Source organism: Aquarana catesbeiana, linkage group LG04, assembly GCF_042186555.1.
Source record: "Aquarana catesbeiana isolate 2022-GZ linkage group LG04, ASM4218655v1, whole genome shotgun sequence".
NCBI classification, from domain to species: domain Eukaryota; kingdom Metazoa; phylum Chordata; class Amphibia; order Anura; family Ranidae; genus Aquarana; species Aquarana catesbeiana.
The window spans coordinates 382,475,325-382,497,322 of NC_133327.1; the positions used below are offsets into that span (position 1 = coordinate 382,475,325).

A 21,998-nucleotide genomic window follows, 5' to 3' on the forward strand; every position below is an offset into this window, starting at 1 on the left:
CTCTACTCCTTACAGTAAACGGTGACAACAACTTGCGGACCTCTCATGGCTGAGTACTTCATGATGAGCACAGTTACTTATTTCTTGTGAGTGTTTTTAATCCTATGATTATTAAAGTCCTACATTAATACTACACTCAGGTGGAACCTCCTCCCCCTATTCTTCCTTACAAACAAAAAAATATAAATGCACATTTTTTTACCTGCTAAAACATTTGCATTTATTATTTTTTTGCAAGGTGAACTTTTCTGTTAATGCTTTGGAAACTGTGTGCTTAATGCTGCAGTATAAATAAAGACCCTGCAGTTGGGAAGACCAATCCAGGCTGCAGCGAGCAGTGCAATCTGAGGAGAGACTGTCCTGCGTACAGAGCTATGTGGATTGTGAACTCCACAGAGAGGAAGGCCCAAGGATCCACCTGACACAGACTTGAGAAGAACCCCACTTATGGTGTTACCTCTTGCCTCCAAGGAAAAGGCCATTGACCCTTGGACAACTGAATGGCATTGGCGGTGACAGGCCTCTTTGTACTGACCTTGCTACTAGTTGCTTAGAGACTTTGCTGCTATGTGGAGAGTTGTACTGGGAGTTTTGGGGAATTCTCATTTGTATAATAGGTACTCTCTCTCTCTCTCACTCGCTTTCTCCCGAGAGAGAAAGAGAGAGTGCTCTTCATGGGCCCCAACGCAAGCAGACCCCCACAAGCCTTTGGTATAGTTAGGGGCTCAGAATTTTAAAAAAGGCAATATTGTTGTCCCTTAAATCCAGTTATAACTGTGTTTGTTTCTGAAACTATTATTTGTGGAGCTGTATTACACCCAAAAATAAAACTTTATTATATTGGAGCTCACCAGTTCTTAGATGTGGTGAGTGCATTTGTTTTCTTTTTAAGCCATGCTTCCTTTGATTTTAAGTTACTTTAATGGACCAAGCTATCCAGACAAAGTAGTCATAGCTCCCAACTGTCCCTGATTTCAAGGGACTGTCCCTGATTTGGAACAATGTCCCACTGTACCAATGTCCCAATGTACCTCATTCATCCTCATTTGTCCCTCATTTTGATCTGATCTATATAGTTGTATATAAAATGCACGTTTTAACTTTCAAAACGTGTTTTTACAGTGCTAAACCTTTCATCGGATTTCTAAATTGCTGCATTTGCAAATGTCAAAAGCCAATATAAAGAAATAGTAGTAAAAAAAGCACTAGTGGGTTTAACTATTTTTTTTTTTAGTATACTTCTCCTTTAAGGGGTCATGACAGGGGGTGTGTCCTATGCCTACATATGTTTGCTAATAGGTGTCCCTCACTTCTATCTCAAAAAGTTGGGAGGTATGAAAGTAGCCGTTAGAGGATTGAGGCAAACCATTTATCAATGCAGGGGATACTTATAGTGGTCAGCTTTTATTCATTTATGCAAAATCTTTATGCTAAAAAGAAAAAAACAGTTTGCTGTAACTGTTCATAAAGTGTTAGCTTGAGTGCAGCTTCAATTTGTTAGTCAAGTCCATCTCAATGTGTTAGTCTAACACTACCCTCTGCCCAGACTATGTGCTGTCTATGATTCATTGTCCGACTCACACTTTGCCTCACATGTTAAAACTATATAACACTTAAAGTGACATAAAAAGTTCATTCTAAAAAAAAGTAACAAAAATGTTATATTTACCTGATCTGTGCAGTGGTTTTGCACAGAGCAGCCCCGATCCTCCTCTTTTCGGGTACCCTGCTGGCACTCCTGGCTCCTCCTCTTTAGCCAGTACCCCCAATAGCAAGCCACTTGCTTTGGGGACACTGCTCACTCCTGAACCCCACTCTATGCGTTCATAAGACACACAGAGCTGCAGTTTGGCCCCACCCCACTCTCTACACATTGGCTCACTGGCTGTGATTGACAGTAGCAGGAACCAAGGCGGGGGGGAGGGGGGCATTGCACACAGAGGTTTTTTCATTCTATGCCTGAAGGTAAAACACCTTGAGCTTTTAAAGCCACTTTAAGGCAGGATTCCAGGTATATACAGATATACACTTTTAAACCCAGGTATCAATCATTCAAAACAATTATCAATAATTAGTGTAGACAACTGAAAAAATAACTTTAAACATCCCATTACACTCTGCCCCTACTGTGAGATATTCATGATCTGTTAAATTTTGCATTGTTGTCTTGCTGACATATTTCTGGCACTGTGAGCCTGGGTGAGAAAGGATCGGATAAAGAGAAGAGTAAAGGAAATACCTCACTAGTTGTTCTATATGTAGCACCATCGAGTTATATAGGTTCTAGAGGTTAGATTTTTTCATTGAGTAGGAAAATTTAGGCAGGCCTAGCTGGTGGCTAGGCCTGTTTGTTTTCATTCTGGGCTGGGAGTGGCTCAGGGCAGTGCTGGGTGACTCAAAGGTAGCATCACTGTCACCTCCCTCTTCTTTCTAGAAGGTACTAGAAAGAGAGAATGAGAGGAGAGGTGGAGCTCCCTGGGGTATTCTAAGGAGCCTTGACCAATCCCTAATTTGGTTTTACAGGGGGCAGGCCTCCTTAAATACTTAAGGTCAGCCCAGCTGGGGGGAGTTGTCGGGTGGAAAAGCTGGAGTGAGAGAATGTGGAGGCTGTCTGGGCCCACAGGGAACTCCCCAGTCTGGGGGGGTGACCTTGGGCCTGGGCTTGGGTGCAGCCAGGAGGAGAAGAGATCCTGGAGGAGAGGCACATGAGAAAGCAAGGAGAGGACAGTGAGAGAGAGAGCACTGCTAAAAGACTCCAGGGAGGACAATTGGTTGCAGCCAGGAGGGCTGGTGGCTGAACTACAGACAGGAGGACTGCGAAGGCACGCCTGAGAGAACTGGTAGTTTGCAGTTTGAGATGGGTGCAGAACCAGAAATGTGGAATGTGGGATGGGCAGTGGAAAGAGGAGGCTGCAGTCAATAGGGCTGGCAGGGCCTAGGCCAGATTTCAGCTGTGCATAATATATTGTATTGTTTTTATTCTATACATATATGGAATAACTGATGAGGTTTTTCCTTTGCTCTCCTCCTCAGCAAGTCCTTTCCCTACCCAGCTCACAGTACCATAAATATGTCAACATGACAACACTGTAAACTTTAACACATTATGAATATCTCACAATAGGAGCAGAATGTAATAGGATGTAATAGGATTGTGTAAAGTTATATTTCAGTTGACTACAGTAGTTATTGATTTTAAAATGAATGATAGCTGGGCTAAAAAGTATATGTTTATACATACCTGGAGTCTCAGTTTTAAACAAGTGAGTCAAAATTAAAAGTCAGACAATAGGTGAGTCATAGACAGCACATGCATCAGATTTAAAAAGTAATGTGAGTTTTGTCATTTTTAGTAGTTACCCCTAGTGTCTAGGCACAGTAGTATTACAAAAAGAAAGCAACTAAGTTACCTATTTAGAAAAAAAAAAGGAAGGCACGTGGCCTGATGCATAAATCATAATAAAGAGTTTATTATAATAAACAAATGAGTTAATACAGGGGTAGATACTACGTATTCAAAATTAAAATAGTAATAATAACTAACGACAATGTTGTCACTAGATGGACTGACATAAAAAGATACCCATACAAGGGATAAAATGAAATGAATACTTGGCTAACGCATTTTAAGGATTTTCGTCTTCATCAGAGCCTTGGTCTTGCTTGTTATAATTGAGAGACAACTGGATGGGTGGTATAATTCTAGTTGATGTAACCATGAGTGGAATATCCTTCACTGTAGGGATTTATCCTTCCACATCGCAGTGTTCTTATCACCATGGGGGAATAAACTCAAATGCAATTGTCTGTAATTTGTTTTTATTGGTCAGGAAGACCTAGTGATTAGTTCAGGTGTCTCAGCCAGGGATCCGTGCCTGGAAGTCCAAGTCTTTTCCTGTCTATTGTGGCAATTCATCTATCTAGGTGCTGTGCAGAGTCCACTGCTAAGTTGCAGCTGTGCAGCACTCAGTGTCGTTAGCTTGGACTCCAGGTTGTTAAGGAGCGGGACCAGGAAGCTGTCTGCTGCGTCCCTAACAAGGATGAGTTATCAGCTGTCAATGGGCTTCCCAGCTGACAGCTGAATAAAAAAATAAATCATTTCCGGCAATAAAAAAGTGAAAAAAAGGCATGGGGGTTCCCCCTCCCCCAATCCATACCAGGCTCTTTGGGTCTGGTATGGATTTTAAGGGGAACCAAATGGCAAAATTTTAACGAAAAAGATGCTTGGGCTCCCTCCCTAGAATCCATACCAGACCATTATCTGAGCATGCGACCTTGCAAGCCAGGAAAGGGGGGGTGAGCAAGCACCCCCCTTCCTAAACCATACCAGGTGACATGCCCTCAACATGGGGGGTGGGTGCTTTGGGGCAGAGGGGTATCTGCCACCCCTACCTCAAAGCACCTTGTGGGGACAAGGGCCTCCTCCCCACAACCCTGGCCGGTGGTTGTGGTGGTCTGTGGGCATGTGGCTTATCAGGGCTTGTTAAAGGGGGCTTCCAGATTCTGATAAGCCCCCTGCCTGCATACCCCCACAACCACAGGCCAGGGTTGTGGGGATGAGGCCCTTGTCCCCATCAACATGGGGACAAGGTGCTTTCTGGCAGGACACAGAGCCCCCCTATCCCAATGCACCTACCCCCCATTTTGAGGGCATGTGGCCTCATTTGGTTTAGGAGGGAGGCTTTTGCTCGCCCCCCCCTTTCCTGGCCTGCCAGGCTGCATAAGATAAGGGTCTGGTATGGATTTTTGGGGGGGACCCCATGTCATTTTAATCTCTTTTTACCTTGGTGTGGGGTTCCCCTTAAAATCCATACCAGGCCAGAAGGGGGGGACCCCACACCATTTTTTTTACATTTTTCTATTGCTGACAATAGTATTTTATTGCCCAAAATTTAAAAGTTTTTTTTTCTTTTTTCTTTTTGTCAGTTTTGACAAAAGTCAGGTTCTATATGCGGTACAGATGTGCCACTTTACAGGCAGACTAAGAGGACCCCCCAGGTACTATAAAGGTATTTTTCATTATTATTGTTGCACTATAAGCATCATTAAAATCACTGCACCTGAAAAAACAATCTTTTAAAAAAAAAAATGTCATTGATACATGCCTACCAGGGCAGTACCTGGTCCCTCATACCCTTTTTTGGCCGAAAACTTGCATATAAGTCTTCAAAATGGGGACTTTTGATTTTTCAGGTTTGTGTCCCATAGACTTTAAAAAGGGTTCGCTGTTCGGGTCAGAACTTTTTCTCTGTTTGGGAGTTCTGGTGCGAACTGAACAGGGGGCTGTTCGGTCCATTTCTAAATAAGAATAATTTATCCAGTATTGAATAGAGAGAAAAAAAACCCCACAGAAAATACCCAGAAACATTGTTCAGTCAATGCACAGTTTGTAAGCAACTTTAATAGGCTTGTTTGGCTAAACTCTCACAGCATAAAGAATATTTACTAAGTTCTCCCTATTAGAAATGTTAACAACTACACCAATTACAACATTAAAAAACAGTATGCTGGCTGTTTTCTCTTTTTTTTTCTTTAAGTAATCCATTGCTATGCAATTTATGCAACATTTTTTCTCTTATTTGAGGTTATTTACGTGATGAGGAATCCAAAGGATGTTATGAATTCATTTTATCATTTTCAAAAGATTGCTGTTTTATCGGAGAAGTCACCAGATTTTCAGCACTTTTTTGAGAAATTCTTGGATGGAGAAGGTAACTGTATTTCCTATGATAAATATGAATACTAATGCGCAAACCAAAATGTAGAGGTCACTGAGTGGCTGCCAACATGAAATGGTGTTCCCACACAATAGCAAATAAAAGCAATGTATAAATGTGGTGCTTACTCAATATAAACAGTATAAAGTGAAACAGCTTCCAAAGTGACAATGTAATAATATTGAATAATAAATGTGTATAATATATAAATGCTGGTATATTCAAAAAATGTGATCAATCCCAAAATAAAGTGTTAATAGAAAAAACGCGATCAGTCCAAAAAAACAAAAAAAACAAAAAAAAAACAAAAAAAACAAGGATGGATAATAAAATGCTTGTGTATATGTATATATAAATATGTATATTCAAATGTGACATCAGTGCAAAATTCAGTTCATATAGTGATCAGTTTCCATCCGTGCACCAATGATAAGCCCCAGCCTCTCACCTCAAATAAGACCCCTACAGGTCTAGTAGCGCTTCTGTTGTTGAATATCTTGAATATCCAGGCTCTTTTCCTTGGAGCATCCAGCCAGATCGAGTATGTTTTGAAAAGGAAACTCCAATGCAAATGTTATCCTCCTTAATATCCTCCACTCTCCTCCATTAAAGGCTCACATGGAATATAAAGGGATCTCCATAGTGCAGTATTCCAATAAAATGTAATTATTATAGCAGCAGCAAACTTACATATAAAAACAAGACAATCAGCTTCACATGACTTCCGCGACCGGAGGTGTCATCACCCAGCTCCTCCTGACGAGTTGTGTCACCTGTAGGAGTCTTAATTTGAGGTGAGAGGCTGGGGCTCATCATTGGTGCACGGATGGTGGAAGTCTTTTTTTTTTTTTTTTTTTTGGACTGATCACATTTTTGTTTTTGTATTAACACTTTATTTTGGGATTGATCATGTTTTTTGGATACACCAGCATTTATATATTCTTCACATTTATTATTCAATATTATTCAATATTATTGCATTGTCACTTTGGAAGCTGTTGCAAATTGAGTAAGGCCCCTTTCACACTGGGGCGGTGGGGGCGTCGGCGGTACAATAGCGCTATTTTTAGTGCTGCTGTACCGTCGTTCTTGCAGCTGTATTCGGCCGCTAGCGGTGCGGTTTTAACCCCCGCTGGTGGCCGAAAAAGGGTTAAAATCACTCGTACAGTGCGGCTATAGCCGCGGTATTGCCGCGGTATAGCCGCGCTGTCCCATTGATTTCAATGGGCAGGAGCGGTTTAGGAGCGGTGAATACACCGCTCCTTCACCGCTCCAAAGAAGCGGTTTATATATATATATATATATATATATATATATATATATATATATATATATATATATATATATATATATATATTTAAAATCACCTGATGGTGATTGAGTATTTGCAAGACAGAAAAGTTGTTTACAGACAGCTTACAAACGCCATCTTTTCTGAATCATAGGTTGAGATGTTAAAGGATAAGTTCACCTTTTTAGAGCATGTTACATATTACATCTGTATTAAGGGTATAACACGTTACTATGCAGCAGCTCAGCTCAGATTGTTTCTCTTACAGACAGCCTTCTATCTGCACACTGTGTAGCTGCCTGCTATGCTTCAGTTCTGACCTGTGAAGGTCCCAGATAAGTACAGCTGTGCAGCATAACATTTAGTAGATAGAGTCTGCCTGTAAGGGAATCGATCTAATCTGTCTGTTGTGTAAAAGGAGAAGGGGAAGGGGGAGCTTTGCTGCCTGTACTGCACTTGTTTACTGTTCAGGTGTGTGCCTGTTCAGTAGGTATGGCCACATCCCCCACTGGAGAAGGGCCTGAGAGAGGGAATGGTTTGCTGAAGTTGTAACCGCCCTCTCTAAACTTTCAAACAGCAAACGGACCGTTACAGGGACCTACATGATAGATTAAGGGCCCCTGTTGGAAAAACAGGAAATAAATAAATAACAGCTTTTTCATGATTATGGTAAGATTTGACAATTATTTAGCCTATTCCATACTGCTCCTTTAACCGTGTTCCACCCAGCCACTGTACATAAATGACTGGGTGGGACAAGTGCTGCACCGACTGCAGATACCTGTATGTCCTGTCAGAATGTGTGGTACGATCCAGTAATGGCTGTGTCCCTCAGACACAACTTATCACAGATCAGGATATGGGCTCTCTGATTGGCCTTCCAGATCATGTGATGGCTGTGTCCAATCACAGCCGTCACACAATGTAAACAGAGACACATGCCTCTGTGTCGGCAATCCTCCTGAGCTCAGTGAGTGGGATGGCTGCAGCCTGTCAGTGATCTCTGTGTAGCTGCTGATTTTACTGTTAAGCTACGCACAGATCATGCAGACTGCAGCCATCTCACACCAGTGCACCAAGCACCATCTGTCTATGTCCACAGTGCACATCAACATCTCTCAGAGTGTACAGTGCACAAAAATATCTGTCACAGTGTACCAAATAAAAAACATTTTTAAAGAAATATTGTAAAAATAAAATAAATATTTTTTTTAAAACACCCCATGCTCACGTGCAAAGGCGCACATGGTAATCACACCACACATGTCAGGTATTGCTGCTAACGTGGGAGCAAGAGCAATAATTCTATCACAAGATCTTCTCTGAAACTTTGGGGTGTGTCAGGAAAGGTTTCACCTGCTGGTGGCGCTGTCAGATCTTTGGGTCGTAGTACTGATGTCCACCAGCGGGTATCTCCTGGCAGACTGGAGCCCTTAAGCCCTAAACTGTGTTTGCTATCCTGAAACCTGTATGCCTGTGTACTGTACCTTGTGTCCTGTGTTCCTGAACCCTGCATCCATCCCTGGAGTCCTGTCTTGCAGACTGATCCCTTCCTTCTGTTGTCCTCTCCCTGTCCCATCCTGCTCCCTGTTCTATCTGATTTATCTCCCGTGTATGACCCTGGCTTGATTACGTTTATGAACATATTTTACTCCTGCATACACGTTTGATTTATTGTGTGTCACCGTGGTTGTTTGCTGGTTTGCTTTATTGTTTATGACTTATCCTTTTAATAAATCATACTATTATCACTTTAAATGTGTTTGGTCTTCCCTATTGCAGTCCACGCATCGGTTTATGACATAATATCAAGGCCAGTTCTGCTTAGGGAAGCCATTGTGGTTGTGTTATTTTTACTAAAATGCATGCGGAAGTAGTTGTCTACCTTTCTGTACTGGTGACAGAGGATAATAATTATTGCCGTCGGATATTGAAGGAGTGGGCCAAAGATCAACTTTCAGAGTGTATCCGTGTCAGGACTGGGCTCAGCCCTTCCTTCTCTGAGCTGGCCGCTCAGCTAATTGCCAGCTCCCATCTCTCTCCACAGTTACCCAACTCACTTGATCTCTGCCTTTGCCTTTGTCAACATCACAGAGACTTTCTCCTGTGTTCCTGTTGAAGACTTGCTCAGCTGACGTCCCTTCTGGCACCTGATCCTGCTTGCTGTACTACTACGTTCATCTCTGGCTCTCTGACTTTGGCTTGGCTGACTACCCGATCCGGTTACTGAACTCTGGCTTGTTTTGACCATGCTTACTCCGTTTACCTTTTTATTATTATTTTTATTAAACAAGTGTGATTTAACTATACTTCTGTCTCGGTCTGATTCATGGTTCCTGATAGTAGGCGAAGGCCATGAATTCAGAAGATACAGTCAATCCACTTGTTGGAAATATTTTTTCCAGATTGGATGAGCAAGATCACGCATGGATCAGTTTGCCATAGCATTACAAACGCTCCTGAGTCACACGGCTCACCTGGAATCTCCCACTGTGGCTGCTCCAGTACAACCTGAGTTGCAGGCCGTCCCTGCTGCTGCACCAGTCTCTGTGCAGGCACCCGCCTCGAATAATACCCCTATAAGAGGTATGTCTGGTTCCGCTCCACTTCCCCATCGATTTGGGGGCGATCCAGTTCACTGCAGAGGGTTTCTCAACTAGGCTGAGATATACTTTGAGATGCTACACAGGCGTTTCCCATGGTCAGAAGTAAAGTAGGTTTTGTGATATCTTTGCTTTCAGAGAGAGCCTTGGCCTGGGCAAACACTCTATGGGAGACGCAAAAACCTGTTGTCTTGAGTTACCCTGAGTTTGTGGCCTCCTTTAAAAGGGTATTTGACGTTCCTGCATGCTCTGCTTCTGCTGCCAAGTGCCTCATGTCCATCTAACAGAGTACAAGAACTGTTGCCGACTACGCCATTGAATTCCATACTCTGGCAGCAAAGGTTGCTTGGAACAATGAGGCCCTCATGGCTGCTTTTTCTCATGGTCTCTCAGATTCCATCAAAGATGAGATAGCAGCCCGAGATATACCCACTGAGCTGAAGAGGTTGATCACATTTGCCATCCTCATTGACTCCAGACTCAAAGAAAGACTCTCTTTTAAGGAGCGCTTGCGGAAGCCTCCTGTACGTTTGCCTTCGAGCTTTGCAGTCCCACCTGTGCCTCCCTCACCTCCCATGCCTCCTGGTACTGAGTTGGTCAGTGAAGATGAACCCACTGACTTGGGCTTCACGCATCTCTCTGCGGATGAGAGAACCTTTAGGAGGAGGGAGAGATTGTGCCTTTATTGTGGCCAGGCAGGTCACTTTTTGAAGTCTTGTCCTACCCGTCCAGGGAACACCCGAACCTTGAGGTCCTGTCATGGACAGACCTTAGGTGGCGTTATTTTGTCCCCAGTTATCCAGAAGGATAAGCCCCTGGTTTTGGTCACCCTTTCTTGGGCTGAGTCATCCATCGAGATACAGGCTCTAATCGACTCTGTGGCTGCAGGCCTGTTCATTGATGCTGCCTTTGTATCGCAGCACTCGATTCCGCTGCAGCTGCATGACACACCACTTGCCATTGAGGCTCTTGACGGGAGACCTCTACCACCTGCCCATGTGACTCATGAGATGGTTCCATTGTCCATGGCCATAGGAGCTCTTCACAATGAGATAATCCAATTCCAAGTTATTTCCTCACCTAGGTTTCCGCTGGTTATTGGTTATCCTTGGTTACAGAGGCACAACCCCTCTTTTGATTGGCTCCATGCTGAGGTTCTCTCCTGGTCACCACAATGCAGTGAGACATGCTTCCAGAAGGTAGCCAAGATCCCGTGCACCTCTTCACTCTCCTCCCTGCTGGAGGAGTACCACAATTTTAGCAATGTCTTTGACAAAGGTCAAGCCGGTAGTTTGCCTCCAAACCGGCCTTATGATTGCTCAATTGACCTTCAACCTGGTGCCATACTCCCTCGTGGCCGGGTTTACCCTTTGTCGGTCTTGGAGGATAAGGCCATGGAGGAGTATGTTGCATACGCACTTTCTCGAGGTTTCATCCGCAAACCCTTGTCTCCTGCTGGTGCTGGTTTCTTCTTTGTGAAGAAGAAGACCTTGTATTGATTATAGGGGTCTCAATCGTTTCACGTTTAAGAATGCCTACCCGATTCTGTTGATTACAGAGTTATTTGACCGCCTCAAAGGAGCAACGGTTTTCACGAAGCTTGATTTGAGAGGGGCATACAATCTCATGCGGATTAAGGAGGGCGACGAGTGGAAAATTGCATTTAATACCAGAACAGGCCATTATGAGTACCTCGTAATGCCTTTTGGCCTTTGTAATGTCCGGGCAGTTTTCCAGGAATTTATTAACGATGTCCTCTGAAATTTGTTGCAGTTATGTGTGGTGGTTTATCTCAATGATATCCTGGATAGTCCCTGGAGAGCCACCACACAGATGTCTGTCATGTGTTTCAGAAACTAAGAGAAAACAATCTCTATTGTAAACTGGAGAAGTGCGAGTTCCATCATGAACAGGTTAAATTCCTGGGCCTGTCATTTCCACTGCTGGTTTTTCAATGGACCCAGAGAAACTTTCGGCAGTTCTACAGTGGCCCCAACCCGTGGGTTTACGTCCTCTGCATCGTTTCCTGGGCTTTGCAAACTATTATCGGAAGTTTATTCGTAACTTCTCGTCTCTGGTCAAGCCCCTGACTGATATGACCAGAAAGGACGGTAACCCACAGAGTTGGTCTCCAGAGTCCATTAAGGCCTTTGAGAGTCTCAAGGCTGCCTTTGTTTCTGCTCCTGTGTTGGCCCATCCTGATCCTATGTTGCCTTTTATCCAAGAAGTTGATACTTCTGAGACTGGAGTTGGTGTCCTTCTGTCTCAACGTCCTAACTCTGAGAGCGATATGCATCTGTATGGCTACTTTTCCCAGAAATTGTCACCTGCAAAGTGCAATTACAAGACTGGTGACAGAGAGCTGTTGGCGATCATTTTAGCACTGAAAGAATGGAGACATCTCCTTGAAGGTAGCACTGTGCTGGTTCTCATTCTTCCTGACCATAAGAATCTCACATTCTTGTCTGAGGCTGAGCGCCTCTCTCCCAGAAGGGCGCGATGGGCTCTTTTCTTGTCGAGTTTTAATTACATTGTCTCGTTTTTACCCGCTACTAAGAATGTAAGGGCTGGCGCCTTGTCACGACAATTTTCCTCCACTTCCAAGTTGGAGTCGGTTCCGGTGATTTCTCCTGATCTTATTCTGGCTACGGTTCACACCAGTCTCACTTCTCCTTTGGGTGACAAAATTCTTGCTACTCAGGTCCATGCACCTCCTGAGAAACCTTGTGACCGCTGCTTTGTCCTAGAGAGTCTCCGTACTGCCGTGCTCCAGACTTACTATTCTCCCAAGGCAGCTGGCCACCCTGGGAAGAATCAACTCGTTTGGGCCATTTCCCAACAATTCTGGTGGCCTAGTCTACGGGCTGGTGTAACTGCCTTCGTAGCTGCCTGTTCTCTGTGTGCTCAGAGTAAGACTCCACGACACCTTCCAGTGGGCCTCTTACAACCCATACCCAATGGAGAGAGGCCCTGGACCCACCTGTCTATGGATTTCATTGTGGAGTTACCCAACTCCCAAGGCAACACTGTTATCCTTATTGTGGTTGACCGGTTCTCAAAGATGTCATTGTATTCCACTTAAGAAGTTACCCACTTCTAAGGAACTGGCTTCCATTTTTGCTCAGGAGATCTTTCGCTTACATGGGCTACCCAAAGTGATTGTCTCGGACAGGGGTAGTCAGTTTGTCTCCCGGTTCTGCCGAGCCTTTTGTGCACAGTTGGGAATTCAGCTTGCTTTCTCCTCTACGTATCACCTGTAGTCTAATGGGGCCACAGAACGAGCCAATCAGTCCTTGGAGCAATTCCTACGTTTCTATATTTCTGACCATCATAACAACTGGTCAGACCTATTACCATGGGCAGAGTTTGCTCACAACAGTGCCTTGAATTCTGCTTCCCTATTGTCCCCGTTTATGGTGAATTATGGTTTCCAACCTTACAAGTTGCCTGACTCATTTGTTCCGCAAAGTTTTCCTGCATTATCGGAGCATCTCTGTGGTCTTCGTTCCACTTGGGCACAAGTTCAGGAGGCTTTGCAACATGCTAACGATAGGTACAGACTCCATGCTGACCACAGACGCCTGCCTGCGCCCTTCCTACCAGATTGGGGACAGAGTCTGGCTGTCGTCTCGCAACCTCCGAATTCATGTTCCTTCTTTGAAGTTCGCACCTCCGTTTATTGGGCCTTTCCGTATCCTTCGCAGGATTAACCCAGTGGCTTACACCTTGGACCTTCCTCCTAGTATGCGCATCCCAAATGTGTTTCATGTCTCCTTATTGAAACCTTTGGTCTGCAACCGCTTTACCACCTCGGTGCCACGATCTCACCCTATACAGGTTGAGAACCATGAGGAGTATGAAGTGCAATCCATTGTTGACTCCCGTAGGTTCCATGGGCGCGTACAGTACCTGGTGCATTGGAAGGGGTACGGTCCGGAGGAATGCTCTTGGGTCTCATCCTGGGATGTACATGCCCCTGTCCTCCTCCATTATTTCCATAGATGTTTTCCCCTCAAGCCTGGTAGTCCTCCGAGGGGGAGGGGTAATTGAGGAGGGGGTACTGTCAGGGCTGGGCTCAGCCCTTCCTTCTCTGAGCTGGCCGCTCAGCTGCCGGCTAATTGCCAGCTCCCATCTCTCTCCACAGTTACCCAGCTGTTGATTCTGCTCGTCAGTCCTGCCTACTTAAAGCCGTCCAGCTCACTTGATCTCTGCCTTCGCCTTTGCCAACATCACAGAGACTTTCTCCTGCATTCCTGTTGAAGACTTGCTCAAGTGATATCCCTTCTGGCTCCTGATGCTGCTTGCTGTACTACTACGTTCATCTCTGGCTCTCTGACATTGGCTTGGCTGACTACCCGATCCGGTTACTGAACTCTGGCTTGTTTTGACCAGGCTTACTCTGTTTACCTTTTTATTATTATTATTAAACAAGTGTGATTTAACTATACTTCTGTCTCGGTCTGATTCATGGTTCCTGATAATCCGTTTTGCTTATTCTCTAGTTCAGTGGTCATCAACCCCGTCCTCAGGGCCCACTAACAGGCCAGGTTTTATGTATTACCTTGGGGAGATGCAGACTAGAATACTGCAATCACTGATCAACAAATGATATCACCTGTGATGTATTTCAGTTATCTTGCAAACCTGGCCTGTTAGTGGGCCCCGAGGACAGGGTTGATGACCACTGCTCTAGTTGATCAGGGCAGTATGCTGTTTGAAAATGTTCAGCCTTTGATTCAGGTGTGTGCAGAGCTAGCTTTGTCCAGTATTCCTAAAGGCAGTGATGACTTTTCTCCTCCTTTTCAGCATGGCTCAGGTAGAATCATTAGTGTGGCTTTTGGAGGATGACTCAGCTTATTTCTTTGAGCACTATTCAGCATGTTCCCAACAGGTGCTAGTGGAGTGTGTTAATGCAGTGCAGTCTCTTGTCAGACAGGCAGCATGTAAACTGAATTTTGTTCAGCCATTACTACAGGCATGGTCAGATATATTGCACTCAGCCTCACTCAGCTTGCAGCAACCCATCCCTGCTGCCAGACACCTGCCTACTCAAATTTCTCTCTCTCCATCACCCATGGCAACCACAGTATCAGCCCAATATACCCTGTTACCAACCAAGTATCAGTACCCTGTTTCCACTTGCTGCACCTACCCTGCCTTTAACCCATCTGCCTCTTCTCTGTTGCCTGCAACAATCCCACAAAATCCCCCTTAGCCACTGCTCCCTCTTCTTTACTGTACTCCAGTTTTTCTCTTCAGTTCACTGCACCCCCTATTTATAGCCCTGCAGTCACTTGCAGAACTTCAGTGGCTAAACCAAAGAAGAAACAGAAGTTTTTCCCAAACCATACAATCTTGCATTGCTCCAGCCTGCTTCCATGTCAGCAGATCTGCTCCAGTCTGCCTCCACGCAGCTGATCTGCTCCAGCCTGCCTCCACGCCAGCCGATCTGCTCCAGCCTGCTCCACTATTTGCTGTTCATCCTGATGTTCTGGTGCCCATGTTCCAGCCTGATGTTCCACTGCCCACGGTCCAGCCTGAAGTTCCAGCTCCCGCCACCCAGCCTGAAGTTCCGGCGCCCATCACCCAGCCCAGCCTTGTGAGCCAGTGCCCATCGCCCAGCCTGCTGAGCCGGTGCCCATCACCCGGCCTGCTGAGCTGGTGCCCGTCACCCGGCCTGCTGGGCCAGTGCATGTCAACCTTCTTGCTGAGCCAGTGCCCTTCACCCTTCTTGCTGAGCCGGTGCCTGTTACCCAGCCTACTGGGCCGTTGCCCATTAACCAGCCTATTGAGCCTGCGCCCGTTACCCAGCCTGCTGATACGGTGCTTGCTGAATCGGTTCCTGACGCCCAGCTCGCCGCTGCCCAGCCTTTTGTTCCAGTGCCCGCTGTTCAGCCTGTTGCTCCAGTGCCCACTGCCCGGCCTGATGTTCCAGTGTCTGCTGTCCAGTCTGATGACCTGATGCCCAGCTCGAAGATCCAGTTCCTGATGCTTGGCCTGATGTTCCAGTGCCCGTTGTCTGGCCTGATGATCCAATGCCCGATGTCTGGCTTGATGATCAAGTTCCTGATGTCCGGCCTAATGTTCTAGTGCCCGATGCTTGGCCTGATGTTCCAGTGCCTGCTCTCCAGTCTGATGCTCAGATGCTTGATGATCCAGTTCCTGATGTCCGGCCTGATGTTCCAGTGCCCGCTGCCTGGTCTGATGTTCCAGTGCCTGCGGTCCAGTCTGATGATCTGATGCCCAATGCCCAGCTTGAGGATCCAGTTCCTGATGCCCGGCCTCATGTTCCAGTGTCTGCTGTCTGGCCTACTGTTCCAGTGCCCTCTGCCCGGCCTGATGTTGCTATACCAGCTGTCCAGTCTGATGATCCGATGTCCAGCCAGATGATCCAGTTCCTGATGCCCGGCCTGATGTTCCAGCACCTGCTCTCCATTTGGATGTGCTGCTGCCCAGCTTGATGTGCCTCTGCCTGCTGCCCAGCTTGATGTGCCTCTGCCCGCTGCCCAGCTTAGCTTAATGTGCCACTGCCCAGTGTGATGTGCCTCTGCCTAGTTTGATGTGTCTCTGCCCACTGCCCAGCTTGATGTGCCTCTGCCCACTGCCCAGCTTGATCTGCCTCTGCCCGCTGTCCAGCTTGATGTGCCTCTGCCCGCTTCCCAGCTTGATGTGCCTCTGCCCGCTGCCTAGCTTGATGTGCCTCTGCCCACTGCCCAGCGTTTTGTGAAATTTTATTCAATTTCTTGATTTTTCCAAATAAGTCCCAGTCAACTTCAAAGTCACACGACTTTTGCGCCATCATTCCAGCATGACTTCGGCACGACTTGCATGCAACTTCTTAAACAGAAGTCAATGCAAGTCATGCCGAAGTCAGACCAAAAGTAGTGCAGGAACCTTTTTCTAAGTCCGAGCGACTCAAGTCGCTCCTATTAGAATGGTTCCACTGAATGGGGTGCGACTTGTCATGCGACATCTGCTCTTAAAGTCACAGTGCATGTCTCACCAATGTGAACCAGGCCTAAGTGCGTGCAAAAATTACAACTTCAAAAAACTCACCAAGCCTCTTACTATATACCTCAGACTATCTAATTTCCCAAAAGGGGTAATTTGGGGGGTATATGTACTGTTCTGTAGGGATGGGCGAACGGTTCGGCCCAAGCATAATTTCAGGCCGGATTTCCGTTGTTTGGTGATAAAAATAAGTGTAACCTTTTTTTTGGATATGTGTGACTGAATAAATTGTGAGCTGCTAACCCCCAAACTAGATAGGAATTCTAGTGCAAGTGGAAGAGTATATGTGGTGGGGAGCGCTGAAACTATATATACAGTGGGCTAAATAGCATCTAGATATTTATGCTCAAACAAACTGAATGTGAACATTGCAATGTACCATACACAAAAAAATATAAAATAAAAATATATGTATCAAACTTGCATATTACAAGAGAATGACTACCATCCAATCTCTGCAAACATAGCACAATATTATTTTTGTGAAATACAATAAGAAAATTCAAATGCTGAAAAAATACTAAAATAAAGTCCACATGCAATTTAAAAATGGTGCACATCAATATGCATGAATCTTCCGCTCTATCAAAATAACACAAGATGAATGAATATAAGTGAGTCTTCCTCCGTGTGAATAAGCGACCTTCACCAGCTGAATAACACACCCTATGTGCTCTGTAAGTGGATGTCCGCTTACCAGAAGATGTTGACCTTTTTAATTAAAAAGAGGTCAATTATAGCTTTTAGCAAGAAAATGGCTTGCTACCATGATGTGGATAAGCCTTGTGGGTAGGGATGAGCTTCGTGTTCGAGTCGAACCCATGTTCGACTCGAACATCGTCTGTTCGCCCGTTCGCCGAATTGCGAACGATATGGGCCGTTCGTGCCAAATTTGTGTGCCGCGTCACAGCCCATAATTCACTGCGACATTGCAGTGCATTGCTGACTGATGATTGGTCAAGCATGCACTATGACCCGCATGCTTGGCCAATCATAGCGCCGTCTGAACAGAGAGCCGTAATTGGCCAAAGCCAAGGAGGCTTTGGCCAATTATGGCTCAGGGGATTTAGTACATGCCCCACACTATATAAGGCCGCCTGCACAGCGGCTCTGTGTAGTGTGTGTTCCGGCGTTGAAAGAGATAGACAGAGAGACAGTGTCATTTGATTTAAGTTAGATAGATTAGGCAGGACAGTCAGTGAGTTAGCTGCACTTACAGTGTATTGTGTATATATATATATGCATCCCAGGTGTTGTGTGTATATATATATATATATATATATATATATATATATATATATATATATACTGTATTCAGTATAGCTAGATCCGTTCCTGTTATCTTCCTACTGACAGGCAGGCTTGTCTTGTTACAGTATTTACATCTACCTGAAGAAAATTGCTGCTGTTCTTTTGATCCTATTAGTACCACAGTCAGGCAGCTAGACTATTTACAGTTAGTGTAGTGCGTCCTCCTCACAGTGTTCAGCTAAAGCTACAAGTTAGTTTAGTGTGACCTCTGCACAGTGTTCAGCTAAAGCTACAAGTTAGGGTAGTGCATCCTCCTCACAGTGTTCAGCTAAAGCTACAAGTTAGTGTAGTGCGTCCTCCTCACAGTGTTCAGCTAAAACTACAAGTTAGTGTAGTGCGACCTCTACACAGTGTTCAGCTAAAACTACAAGTTAGTGTAGTGTGACCTCTGCACAGTGTTCAGCTAAAGCTAAAAGTTAGTGTAGTGCGTCCTCTGAACAGTGTTCAGCTAAAACTACAAGTTAGTGTAGTGCAACCTCTGCACAGTGTTCAGCTAAAGCTACAAGTTAGTGTAGTGCGTCCTCCTCACAGTGTTCAGCTAAAACTACAAGTTAGTGTATTGCGACCTCTGCACAGTGTTCAGCTAAAGCTACAAGTTAGTGTAGTGCGTCTTCTGAACAGTGTTCAGCTAAAGCTACAAGTTAGTGTAGTGCAACCTCCTTACAGTGTTCAGCTAAAACTAAAAGTTAGTGTAGTGTGAGCTCTGCACAGTGTTCAGCTAAAGCTACCTGTAGAAGGTTGGTGGTGTTTTCCTGATCCTATTACTACTGCAGGCAGCTAAATAAGCTACAAGTTAGTTTTTTGCGAGCTCTGCACAGTGTTCAGCTAAAGCTATCTGTAGAAGGTTGGTGGTGTTTTCCTGATCCTATCACTACCGCAGGCAGCTAAATAAACTACAAGTTAGTTTTTTGCGAGCTCTGCACAGTGTTCACCTAAAGCTACCTGTAGAAGGTTGGTGGTGTTTTCCTGATCTTATCACTACCGCAGGCAGCTAAATAAGCTACAAGTTAGTTTTTTGCGAGTTCTGCACAGTGTTCAGCTAAAGCTACCTGTAGAAGGTTGGTGGTGTTCTCATACTACAGGCAGGCAGTTGATTTTGCTAGCTGCAGTATATACCTGTGTGTATATATATATATATATATATATATATATATATATATATATATATATATATATATATAAATATATATATATCCCAGCTTAGTGCAGCTACAGGCCATTAGTATGTCTGGAACAAGGAGAGGCAGACAGTCACAAGCCAATAAAAGAGGGCAAGCAGGCTCTGTGTCTAGAGGCAACAGTGCTGGTCATGGAGACAGTGCATCCTCATCAGCACGTGGCCGTAGGATACGCTTGGCCTTTTTTTTAAGGCAGCTGGCTGTGTTGAGCCGCAACATGCGGGAGACTTGGTCGAGTGGATGACCAAGCCGTCCTCATCCTCCTCATCCTCTCTCACTCATGCTCAGGGTACTTTGTCTGGCAAAGCAGCTGCCAGCGCAGCCTCTTCCCTCTGCTCAATGGCATCAGTGACTCCTTCCCTAGCCCCACCATGTCCTCCTGAGGACTCCCTTGAACTGTTTGACCACAGTGTTGGGTACATGCTCCAGGAGGATGCCCAGTGTTTAGAAGGCTCTGATGATGATACTGAGCTAGATGAAGGCAGTAACGTGAGCACGGACAGAGGGGGTGCCCAAGAAGGACAGTAATCTGGCAGTCATGCTCCCCCTGTTGCAGCATACTGCCAGGTTTGCTCCAGTGATGAGGAGGGAGGGGATGATGAGGTCACTGACTCAACTTGGGTGCTTGATAGGAGAGAGGAGGAGGAGGAGGAGGCACATCACCAACAAGGCAGAATGCCCTCCAGGGGCCAGCCTAAGGGCAGCACACTGACTGCATCACACCCCAAAGCTCCGCATGTGCAGGGCGCTGCTGTCTCTGCGCGTTATTCCAAAGGTTCTTTGGTGTGGGCTTTTTTGAGATGAGTGCATCAGATCGCACCGCTGCTATTTGCAACATATGTCTCAAGCGTATCTTGCGTGGCCAAAACGTCTCCCGCTTGGGCACCACATGCTTGACCAGACATATGTTGACCTGCCATGCAGTTCGTTGGCAAGCGTATCTAAAAGACCCACACCAAAGAACAAAGAGGACCTCTCCTTGCTCCTCATCAGCTGAGATCTCCAACCCCACTATACCTTCAGTCCTCTCTGAGACCTGCACTGAGAGGAATGAAGGTGTAGAATTAGGTGTGTCACAGCCTAGTACTTGTGGGCAATCTGCTTTCGGTACACCGACGTCAGATTGTACCAGGCAAATTTCCCTGCCCCAGCTGCTGCACCACTGAAAGAAGTTCGCTCCCAGCCATCCACATGCCCAGCTGTTGAATGCTAGCTTGGCAAAATTGCTAGCACTTCAACTTCTGCCTTTTCAGTTGGTAGACTCTGCCCCCTTCCGTGAGTTTGTGGAATGTGCGGTTCCTCAGTGGCAGGTACCCAAACGCCACTTTTTCTCACGGAAGGCGATTCCGGCTCTCTACCGGCATGTGGAAGGCAATGTCCATGCCTCGCTGGACAGGGCGGTCGCGGTAAGGTGAATATTACCGCTGACTGATGGTCCAGCAGACATGGACAGGGACGTTACCTAAGTTTCACCGCGCATTGGGTAACTCTGCTGGCAGCTGGGAAGGATGCAGGACAAGGTGCAGTAGTGTTGGAGGTTGTTCCGCCACCACGCCTCCAAAATGCCGCTACTAATGATTGTGACACACCTCTCTCCTCCACCCCCTCCTCTTCTTCTTCCTCCATGGCCTCTTCCTGTGCTTTGTCCTCAGAACCAGCGGTGCTCCGTAGCCGTCAAGGGGCTACGCCAGTATGCAGGCCAAAAGATGCCATGCGGTGCTTGAGCTGGTGTGCTTGGAGGACAGGAGCCACACTGGGGCAGAGGTTCTTTCAGCGCTGCAGGGGCAGGTTCAGAGGTGGTTGAAGCCACGCCAACTTAAGGCAGAAATGGTGGTTTGCGACAATGGCACCAACCTTCTCTCTGCCCTCTGACAGGGACAAATGACCCATGTGCCCTGTTTGGCTCACGTCCTTAACTTGGTGGTGCAGCGGTTCTTGGGCGGGTACCCGGGCTTACAGGATGTCCTGAGGCAGGCCAGGAAAGTCTGTGTGCATTTCCGCCGGTCATATAATGCCAGTGCTCGGCTGGCAGACCTCCAAAAGGAGTTTAACCTGCCCAAGAACCGCCTAATCTGTGACATGCCCATCAGGTGAAACTCAACATTGGCCATGCTGCAGCAGCTGCACACGCAGCAGAGGGCCATCAATGAGTACCTGTGCGACTATGGCACCAGGACAGGGTCAGGGGAGCTTGTTTTTTTTTCCCCATGCCAGTGGGCCATGATCAGGGATACATGCACTGTCCTGTCACCATTTGAGGAGGCCACGAGGATGGTGAGCAGTGACAGTGCATGCATCAGTGTCACTGTCCCCCTTGGCCACGTGTTGGAGCACACGCTGCGTGGAATAATGGAAAGGGCACTTGAGGCAGAACAGAGGCAGGAAGAGAAGGACTTCCTTAGCTCTCAAGGCCCCCTTTATCCAGACAGTGTTCCTGCGTGCCCGCCGATCACACAGGAAGAGGAGGAGGAGGAGGATTGTGTCAGTGTGGAGGTGGAGCCTGGCACTCAGCATCAGCAGCAGTCTTTAAGGGATCAGTCAAAAGAAACACATGGACTTATACGTGGCTGGGAGGAGGTGGCTGCGGACCATATCGTTCTTAGTGACCCAGAGGACTCCGGACCGAATGCCTCAGCAAACCTATGCTGCATGGCCTCCCTGATCCTGCAAAGCCTGTGTAAGGATCCTCATATTCGTGGTATCAAGGAGAAGGACCAATACTGGCTGGCAACCCTCCTTGATCCACGTTACAAGGGTAAGGTTGTGGACCTTATCTTGTCATCGCAGAGGGAGCAGAGAATGAAACATCTTCGAGAGGCCTTGCAGAAAGGTCTGTGCAACACGTTCCCAGAGACTGGGAGGTTACAAACTCCTGTTTCTGGACAAC

At 46.1% G+C, this 21,998-nt stretch overlaps 1 protein-coding gene across 2 annotated transcripts in view; it reads left to right on the forward strand.

Moving 5' to 3' along the window:
• The window catches only part of LOC141140222 (amine sulfotransferase-like), a 92,835-nt gene that overhangs the window by 24,241 nt on the left and 46,596 nt on the right, over positions 1-21,998 (forward strand). For both annotated transcript variants that reach the window (XM_073627141.1, XM_073627142.1), the window contains exon 4: positions 5,585-5,711. In XM_073627141.1, coding sequence (XP_073483242.1) covers positions 5,585-5,711 — 127 coding nt within the window. The remainder of the gene's footprint in view (positions 1-5,584; positions 5,712-21,998) is intronic.